The 10,101-nt window shown below is 31.0% G+C and overlaps 1 protein-coding gene across 1 annotated transcript; it reads right to left on the bottom strand.

Annotated features, from left to right (window-relative positions):
- Window positions 1-4,651: 4,651 nt before the first annotated feature.
- Window positions 4,652-9,600, bottom strand: LOC143081696 (uncharacterized). Its single transcript, XM_076257437.1, has 5 exons — window positions 9,436-9,600; window positions 7,518-7,684; window positions 6,332-6,445; window positions 5,288-5,385; window positions 4,652-4,815 (listed from the first exon to the last, which is right to left on the bottom strand). The coding sequence occupies exons 1-5, from the start codon at window positions 9,533-9,535 to the stop codon at window positions 4,731-4,733; spliced, it is 564 nt and encodes a 187-aa protein (XP_076113552.1). The 5' UTR covers window positions 9,536-9,600; the 3' UTR covers window positions 4,652-4,730.
- Between the last annotated feature and the right edge of the window lie 501 nt (window positions 9,601-10,101).

The following is a 10,101-nucleotide window of genomic DNA, read 5'->3' as shown; positions in this document are numbered from 1 at the left end:
GCATTATATTTATTGCTAGTTTCAAAACCAAACAGACTTTGATGTGTCAAAAGATGTGGTTTGAATATAGGTATCAAAAGTACCAGGATTGAAAGCAGCTATTGTCAAGCTTAAATAAGATACGTGGTAAGCAATCAGAGATAAAAATATACATGATAAGAATTAGGCAAAAGATGTGGTTGGACAGTACCTGTTAGAACCTTTCTTATGACACTAAACAAATACAAGTGTTTGGAATAAACTTTCAGAAAAATATCTGAAATGGCTGACTCAAAAGATGAGAAACAGCTGTTAGAATGTTCACAATGTAAACTTAGTGAAAAAAAAGGTTGGAAAATAACGCATTCATATTTATTATTTTGAAGAAGTATCACTGGTATGAAACCAGGTCGATGTTCAGTATACGAGCTTGTGGTGAATTTCGTAAAAATTTAAAGCATATATTTCATCAACATCTGGTAAACATAATGGCCATTCAGCCACTATTTTTAGATTTCATCTGATTTTTTCTCAAACTTTAATACGAGTCTTTTGATCTTTTTCCTAAATGACAGATTTTCTTAACACAGGTTAAAAGTTTATAAACATTACATTGAACAAAAAAAGAACATCACTTTATACGAAGCGCTTTTTGTAATTTGCCTTCCTCAGACCAAAGCCAAACATTTGAAAAATCAGTAATAATGTATAAAAACCGGAACAATCAAAGAACTATATAACCAAAAAGTACTAAAAGAATAGCTGCAAGTACCGAAGTACAGACTTTCATATACATTTTGTACTTAATTTGTATTTTTTCTTGTTCTGTTGCGTGACTTTAGCGTTAGCCACTGAAACTTTCATCAGTTTTGTACAATCCATAAATGTATTAGGAAAAAAGCAGCTATATTGTAATACAATGTGTTTTATGCTAATATTTATGAATGTTGGACTTTTAAAACAAACAAAAAACATATATTTTGGTTTATATGTTTGCTAATTTGTCACTCTATAGTAGCACATCAAACTTAATTTTACAATCCTCAGGAATCACTTTTTGCTATTCTATAGTATAAATCTTGATTATCATTTATGTGGTTCTATTTAGTATTACTATACTTCAAATTTTATTAACGTTATATTGCAAAGACGTCAATGAACAGTGAATGCTCAATGTAAATGTTGATATGTTTTATGATAATCGTTTATAAAATCAGACAACGACTTTGTTCTCCACCAAGTTATTGCTATTAATCGGCAAGATGACTCCATGATCGCAGGTCAGATTAAAATCATACAACTCATACAAGTATCTAGTCTTAGGGAGGGATAAATCCTACTTTGTAAAGGATCACTCTGATTCGAACAAAAAATTCTCTCAAACTGATATTATCATGATGCTTGATTTCTTGATTGACAACATATTTGTTATGTTCGGAGGACGTTAGCACTATCCTTTAACTCTACTTTTCGCTATATAGATAAATAATTATCATTAACTATGTGGAACGCATATATCCAATCGAGCTAGAGATAAAGGATACTACAGATACAGTTAAGTCGGCCTCATATCTTGACTTACATCTAGAAATTGACAATGAGGGCCGGTTGAAAACAAAACTTTACGACAAAAGAGATGATTTCAGGTTTCCAATTGTGAACTTTCCATTTCTAAGTAGCAACATTCCAGCAGCACCTGCATACGGGGTATATATCTCCCAATTGATACGATATTCCCGTGCTTGCATTTCCTATCATGATTTTCTTGATAGAGGGTTGCTGCTCACAAGGAACTATTAAACCAAGAATTCCAAATGGTGAAGTTGAAATCATACCTTCGTAAATTTTACGGACGCCATCACGAGTTGGTTGACCGTTATGGAATAACCGTATCACAAATGATATCGGATATGTTCCTTACGTCGTAACTACAATCCCCTTCCCTTTCCTGAATGTGACCTACCGAATTAGACTATTTACCGGATTTGTTATCACATAAGCAACACAAAGGGTGCCGCATGTGGAGCAGGATCTGCTTACCCTTCCGGAGCACCTGAGATCACCCCTAGTTTTTGGTGGAATTCGTGTTGTTTATTCTTTAGTTTTCTATGTTGTGTCGTGTGTGCTGTTGTTTGTTTGTCTTTTTCATTTTTAGCCATGGCGTTGTCAGTTTGTTTTAGATTTATGAGTTTGACTGTCCCTTTGGTAATTTTCGTCCCTCTTTTTTTGTACAAATGATACATTTCACGTTTCTAGTTTCAAAACAAAACAGACTTACTGGCACAAAGATTATGTTGTTGCAATTAAAGATATAAAGTAGAAACAGTTAGAAATTACAACAAAATAGAACTCAACACAAACGTGAAAGCAGACTACATAATAAAAAGAATATGGGTTAAACCTCAATAATGTAGCATATTTACCGCTCAGTAAGAGGAATTATACAAATGATATCGGACATGTTCCTTACGTCGTAACTACAATCCTCTTCCCTTTTATAAATGTGACCTACCGAATTAGACTATTTACCGGATTTGTTATCACATAAGCAACACGACGGGTGCCACATGTGGAGCAGGATCTGCTTACCCTTCCGGAGCACCTGAGATCACCCCTAGTTTTTTGGTGGGGTTCGTGTTGTTTATTGTTTGGTTTTCTATGTTGTGTGCTGTTGTTTGTCTGTCTTTTTCGTTTTTAACCGTGGCGTTGTCAGTTGTTTTGGATTTTTGAGTTTGACTGTCCCTTTGGTATCTTTCGTCCCTCTTTTATAGGACAAGATATCTAACAATATTTTAGTGGTCGAAAAATGAGAAAGTCCTCTTCATTTATAAACTCAAACACTGTATCTACATTAAATATTTTTATATGTTCCTATATCTATATATGATTAACATTGTGTATTGGTAGCCTAGATATATATAACATCGTGTATCATAGAGACCCTAAAATAATTGATTTTATAAAATAACATAAGATAAAAATGGACAGTTAAAGTATAATAGCTTGAAAAATCTTATTTTGAAAACCAGAACATCGATTTAAAAATGCCATTTCAACTTTTATGACACATTTTTATTTGCATATTTATTTAAGTTTATTTGTTTACGGAAAATTTGTTCGCAAACATATAGGATTTTATCATTTTTTGTCGACATTTGAATGTCAATCTCCAGCCTAATTTTATTGAATTAATTCTATTCTAACTAAAATTATATTGATTTGAGGAATTTATACAGACATTTGACATTTTCAGGTATTCATAAGCTATATTTAGTATAATAGTTCATTGTTTTATGATAAGTATCCCATTTTTATCTGGTTTTTGACACATTAACATTTAATTGCTGCTATGATTTGATTGTCCAAAACGTTAAGAGTACATATATAAAAAGCATTGTAGTTACCTAATTAAATGAAAATGTCTAAAATGATTTCACTGATGACAATATGCTGAGTAACAAATCCGACAGTACCAAACCACTTAACCCTGTTACATGTAACATGTGAAAATAGATACAGTTCAATTTCATACATTAACGTTAAGAAAAACAATGAAATTGGTACTCTCTCTCTCTCTCTCTCTCTCTCTCTCTCTCTCTCTCTCTCTCTCTCTCTCAAAAAGTGTATATAATTTAAACAAAGTTGCATGATGCATATTGGTTGAATTGATGGTTTTGTATAGCCCAGTTCAAGAGTTGTGAATAATTCAAATTGTTTTACAATACATTCACCATATATGATTAAATCTGAAATTACAATATGGAAAGTCTTTTATCAAATGGCATAATCAAAAGCTTAAACACATCAAACGAATGGAAAACAAAGTCATATTCCTAACTTGGTACAGACTTAATTATATACAAGTTAGTGTGTCAAACCTAGTTTTCTAGTTACCTCAACCTCTTACTCAACTAAGTGTGAGTAAAACAAACAGACATAATTCATACAAATGACAACAATAGGGGTACAGCAGTCAATATTGTCCTATAATCCGGATTACTAAAACATTTATAAATTCAAACAACTATGACAACAAAGAATTACAAAATGGCATACAGAATTCTATAGACAAAGCACATACTAATAGGCAAACATAGAAGGCAATAATACAAAAACTGACTAAAGCACAATTAAACAACGAGATTTATGACAATAAATAATAGTGAATCAAATAACTGTCATTTTCGTCCGAATTCGGTCAATAGAACCTAACCAATTGGGGACATAATTTTTTTAATAGATGCTTTTCAGACAGGATAAAAAATTTAACATTCCAGGCTGAGAGTTTATATTCTCTACGATTTTGGATTATAGAATATAAATCCTAGCAGAGAAGTCACTGTATATCCTGTGACATTTATGCTACGTCATATTCTGTTATTTTTATGTTCAACGAAGGAATAATATTTGCTAGCAGTAAAATCCCAAAAATACTGAACTCCGAGGAAAATTCAACAAGGAAAGAACATAATTGAATGACAAAAACCTACAGCTCGAACGAATGGATAACAACTGTGTGAATTTATTATGAAATTAAATGATTCATTATGATATGGATTAAAATGCAATTCATTGGAAATTATAATGACAGCACTGCACTTTCAAATTGTCAATTAAACAAACAAACAAAAACAATTTACTACAAACAGATACAATTATATAATAACACGGCCAAATATTTTAAGTATAAGTATATTGATTTCAATTTAGTTCAATACTTTTTGTCTTTGTTTACTCCTCCTTCCAAACTACTATTTGCCGAGGTATTTAGAAATGATTGCCTGTGATATATCTACATGACAACGTTTAGCAGCATTCAACACCTGATTGATTAATCTGCAATAGAAATAATGTACATTAATTTGCTATACATTAAACGTTGCTGTATAAAATTTTGTTTGAATTAAAGTTATCGATGTTTTAGTATATCGAGGCATGACTGGATATAAGCATGTTAAAACTTTGAACTTGCCAGCAGTCACTATAAGAGAATTATTCAAAAACGATGTATGGTTTTGGCTACTTTCGTCTTGTTTTGTTTGTTATCTTTCGTCACCTTAAACTTATACTAGTTTTTTCTGGTTTTAATTGTATGAGTTTATATACCTATTGTTGTTGTTCGATCAACATTAAAAATGGGATTTGGATCTCGACAGAGATGTTAAACCTATGCACGCGACCTTCCATGTAAACTTTGTCAAACATTTTGTTCTACAATATCTCATCTATATATACAAAAATCGTTCGGTATATGTTCATTCTTTTGATTTCTGTAATTGATTTACCTATCAAATAATATTCAACTTACTTAAAATTTAAAAAGTCTGCTTTATCGAAGGTTTTTAAAAACCCATCAAAATTATCCAAAACGACATCACAGTAACCACTTTGAATGTAACAGTCCTCCTGAAAAAATCATATATTGATTATCTATTTGTATTTCATTTTTCACGTATTTTCAAATGTTTGCAGTTCTGATTATGAATGCAAAGACATATGATATATTTTCTGTGATAACATTCACCATGTACAGGTTGCACTATGTAAATACAGCTCTTGTAAAACCACGAGATATTTTAGATTCCTAGTTTTTTGGGGTTTTTTATCTACTGGTTCCCAGATAGGATATCTGTTTCATCTCGTTAAGATATAATTTGGGAACGTAACCAGTATAAAACGACATAATTAGCAGTTATGAGGAAGACAAAAAGTGACATTAGAGGTAGTAAAGACTTTAAGTAGAAGTTTAAACTCTACGAAGGTCGGAGCATATGCATGTTGAAAATATGCCGCACAGGCCTTTATTTTGACCTTTGCAAAATAGTAGTACTGATGAACTTTCCAACCAGGATATATTTTTTTACGAAACGTAAAGGTAAAAGTAGTACAGTTTAAGCCGTAAAAGGAGTTTCTTTGGGAAATTGCATGGTCTATATTTACAGACGAGCAACCTAAATCGAAAAAGTGTTAAAGCCTTGTCATGTGAAGGTGTTCTTTTGTTTTATATGATATTTTGGTATATGGTGGACAGTTGTTTCATTAGTAATCATTTTTACTTTATATACATGTGTGTTTGTTATGACATATATTCAAGTTTGTTTCAACTGGACTTCTTTTTTTATAATTGTTACAAAACTTAACACGAATATTAGCAAGGCAAAATTAAATTTCTTCCAAACTTGTATACGAATATTCTCGAGGATGCTTAATCAACAGAAGTTGCTGGAAAGAAACCTTCAGTAAGCTTAATAAAGAGCAGTGGTTGGATAGCAATTATTAGAACCTTTCTTTTTGAAGCTTCAACAAGAAACGTGGTTGGCAAATTGATAATCCTTGATCATATATAACTTACCTGATGTTTAAAAACCATGTCGTATTCTGTAGAGCAGGTAATGGATTGCTGTTCGTAAAATGGTAAAACTGCGTCCATTTCACATTTTGACATCTTGTCGAGAAAAACTTGACCCTATAACAATCAAAATATTTGTTATATATGAAAATCAATTATTGACTTGAGGATTTTGAATAAAAGATTTTTTATAGACAGTCTTTTTAAATTTATACATACTTTATTTTCGAAAGCCTATGTTTTGTATAAACCGCTTAATTTTATCATCTTCTTATTCAATTTAACAATCTTTATGCTTTTCAATTTTCAATTCAACTGTAAGTTTGTATATTTTGCAACTCCCTTTAAAAAAAAAAAAAAAAGGTTACTCGTTACCGCTCTAATTTGATAAAATTTATATCGGCATTTTTTGAAACTTGGGATTTTTTTCCATTAAATATTTTTTTATCTTTAGCAGCCAAAAAAAAAAACAAATGAATTTGTTTAAGTTGAATACTACTCTGTCCATACAGTTTATAAACGGCTTGTTAGTTTCAGATCAAGCAAGTATATAATTTTGTATAACCCAAAAGATGTCATTAGAAAACGATATCAGAGCCTGTATCAGGCAATTGGACCGATGATATTTTTTTAAACTATTTACAAATCAGCAATGTAAAAAAGAATCACATGCAAAGAAATTTGAAAATAGAGTTTACTTCTTTCATTCTGCAATAACTCAAATAACAGGTTTATACAGCTAGTTAATTCTTTATTGATATACAACGCGCACAGTAATATCAATTGTCAAAATTGCTGTTTACGTTACCATTTGTTTTCATGTCCTTTTGGCGGTCTGTTTTTAAGCAATGCAGATAAATATTCTATAATATATGGATAACTGTTTGGAATTAAAGTAAATCAACGTTTGAGTAGCAACATCATATTGCAGCAATTATATACTTGCATTGTCGAAAAGTTAAAAATGTTTGTGCCCAAAACGTAATAGGAAAAATAGTTGGTTTGATTTTTTTCTTTCCAACTCTAAAATCTCGATGTTGTTTCTATGATAACAAGGAACAAAAAACATAGAGGGAAACATTTTCCCCTTGACACAAATATGCAATAATCAACTAAATAACTTGACAGTCATCTGTGACGTCGGCAGGTACAAATGATTGGTATAATCAAATCAATAAAAAAAACTTACTGCAGCATTAAATAAACTTCTGAACTGAGGCTGTTGAAATTTTCTGCAGTATTTACCACCATATCCTAATGCATAACCTGAACTTCCACATGGAAATCTTTGTTCAAAACAATCATAAAAATCACATGTACCATTATGTGCCCAGTCAGTACACTCAGATCGCACATCTATTGAACAAAAAGTAAAACAAATTAGTTATCCAAAATCCTTCAATACAGAAAATAATTCAAATGCATGTTTTCCCAAAAAAGCTGGAATAGCTCAAGAATCTACGTTGTTTTAAGAGATTGAACCGCTTGATTAAGAAACCGTTCGCTATTAAGTGAATAACCCAGCATATTCGAAATGTTATGGTAAAGCAAAACTCTACGTATATATACCTTTCAATGGATTTTTTTTAATAAAACATAGTCAACTTCATCTATCTGCATTCTGTTCGATTATAAGTGCAATCAGTAAAACAGATTTGACTAAGTTAATGTTTACCATTGACCGCTACATTCAGATCAGTTTTAACAAAACAAAAAAAAAAACAAAAACAAAAAAAGTACCGTGTTATCGTTACAACAGAATCCTCAATGTTTTAAACCTATGGTATCGTTACAACAGTATAAGCTTCGTTTAAGGTAATGAGCTCTAACTTTGATGAACATTTGTTAATAACAACAAGATATTATTCTCATCAATTACTATGTTATCACTTTATTAGGGTGAACTTAGTCCATTGTTACCATGTGACCGTTAAAACAAGATAAGTTTTATCTATAGAAACAATGTGATCAGTAAATCTAGATGTATTATTGTAGATCTTATTGTAACAATGTTAACACTACAGGGGTAAATTCAGTAAAAAATCTCCCATTGACTTTAATGCTAATCTATGTGTGGAAATAAATTTATACCTGATTTACCTTTAGAAATTAAAAACTTTCATATATCATTCATGAAAGTACAACTGTAGCTCTATCTTTTGCAACAATAAAAACATAGGGTCATGCGGCATTTTTGGGCATTCACATGGCCTTGTTTACAAACAATGTAGATTCGCACTGAATTTCCGATACTGACCCCCATTTCTTTTCAACCCTGTAGGGGAAAAATAGTACATTCAGCATTTATTTTTTATTTTTTTTCAACTCTAGCTTTGATCCATCTACCATAAAATATTTATTACAAACATTATCTACCAATCAGAAGAGCACATGACTTCACTTTTAGACAGAAAGCTCTCCCCCAAATGGGCGGTCCCTGATGACGTATATTTATTTACTGAATTTACCCCTACAGCAGTGTGAAATTAAGTTATAGTCTGATTGAGGGTGTTCTTGACTTTTATTTTGAATGTGATTATTTTTGCTAGATGAGATAAATATCCAAAATACCAAAAGAATCTTTGGACACACCAATGACATGAAATGGAGGGTACAGCATGTGCAACTTTATAAGATTCAATATCTCGGGCAGTTTTTAACTCTGTCTTAAAAGAACCTATTACTCTTTGTCTAAATTAAAGCAGTTAGGTACGAAAACCATTTGTTAACATGGACATGTTACTTGCATTTTTGCAAAGTACTATGTCGTTTGTCAATGACAAGAAGTAATGTGTTTTCATCCTTGCATTTTCTAAAATAAATTCCTTTTGATGTAAGTCATTATTTTGTAAATGGTTTAAAAGTGATGATTTTATATTTGATTGATACTGTAAAACAAACCTTGCATGTTGTATCGTAGAGGCGTCATTTTCGTAGTATTCTGGCGTTTTGTTTAACAATTATAGCGCATCTTCTATCATTTAATTCATTACATATAATTTCTAGAGATTGTCAATTAAGAAACGATCATTACGCGTCTATTCCTTTCAATGTGTTTTAAAATTATTATATGCTTGGTTTTATAAACCTAGAAATCTAATTTTTACCTGTTTTTGCAGTAATTGTATTTGATCCACCATGTGTATTCAGATTAAAAAGAAAGCCATTACAAACTCCTACTAAAAAGAGATAAACAACCGTTTTCATTGTTGAGAATTAATTTTATAAATTTGACTATCTCTTGATTCGACCAAATGTGATGTTGTACTATCATGTCTTGTATTTATAAGAGATTGTTTTATAACGAGTACACTAATACTTGTTACATTGTGGAAGAACACGTGAGTTATAGAAAGATAAGAAGATAAACACTCTTGAAACTTATTGATTTCTTTCATAAGCCATATGTATATCCGTTCGTTACAATAATGCGATCCTAACCAAGTTTTTCTAAAAGATGGTAGAATTTTTCATTGTTATTATTTAAGTCGTGATATTATTTATATCCCAATCTTATTAAAGCAAAATTCATGTAATAAAAAAAATCAACTTATCTAGATTGTACAATATACATAACTTTCTTTCAGCGCAAAAATACAAAATTTAAACTGATAGATATGATGATTTTGTTTTAACTCATTTACTTCATATACAGGGTATGATGTTAGCATTCAATATGAGCAGATATGGGGTGAATGCTCGTTTCTAGGGGAATGAACGCTATGAAGAATATGAAATCGTAAAGACAAACCCAGTGATGTCTAGGAGAATCA

The sequence above is a fragment of the Mytilus galloprovincialis genome, chromosome 7 (genome assembly GCF_965363235.1).
Source record: "Mytilus galloprovincialis chromosome 7, xbMytGall1.hap1.1, whole genome shotgun sequence".
NCBI lineage: Eukaryota > Metazoa > Mollusca > Bivalvia > Mytilida > Mytilidae > Mytilus > Mytilus galloprovincialis.
This window is presented reverse-complemented; position numbering and strand designations above follow the sequence as displayed.

What these genes read in the sequence shown, in the direction of transcription:
- LOC143081696 (XM_076257437.1), bottom strand. Translation starts at nt 9,535, where the DNA reads ATGAAAACGGTTGTTTATCTCTTTTTAGTAGGAGTTTGTAATGGCTTT. An exon ending in TACAATTACTGCAAAAACAG is followed by an intron (nt 7,685 to 9,435) that starts GTAAAAATTAGA and finishes TTTGTTCAATAG; the next exon opens with ATGTGCGATCTGAGTGTACT. An exon ending in ACATGGTTTTTAAACATCAG is followed by an intron (nt 5,386 to 6,331) that starts GTAAGTTATATA and finishes TGATTTTTTCAG; the next exon opens with GAGGACTGTTACATTCAAAG.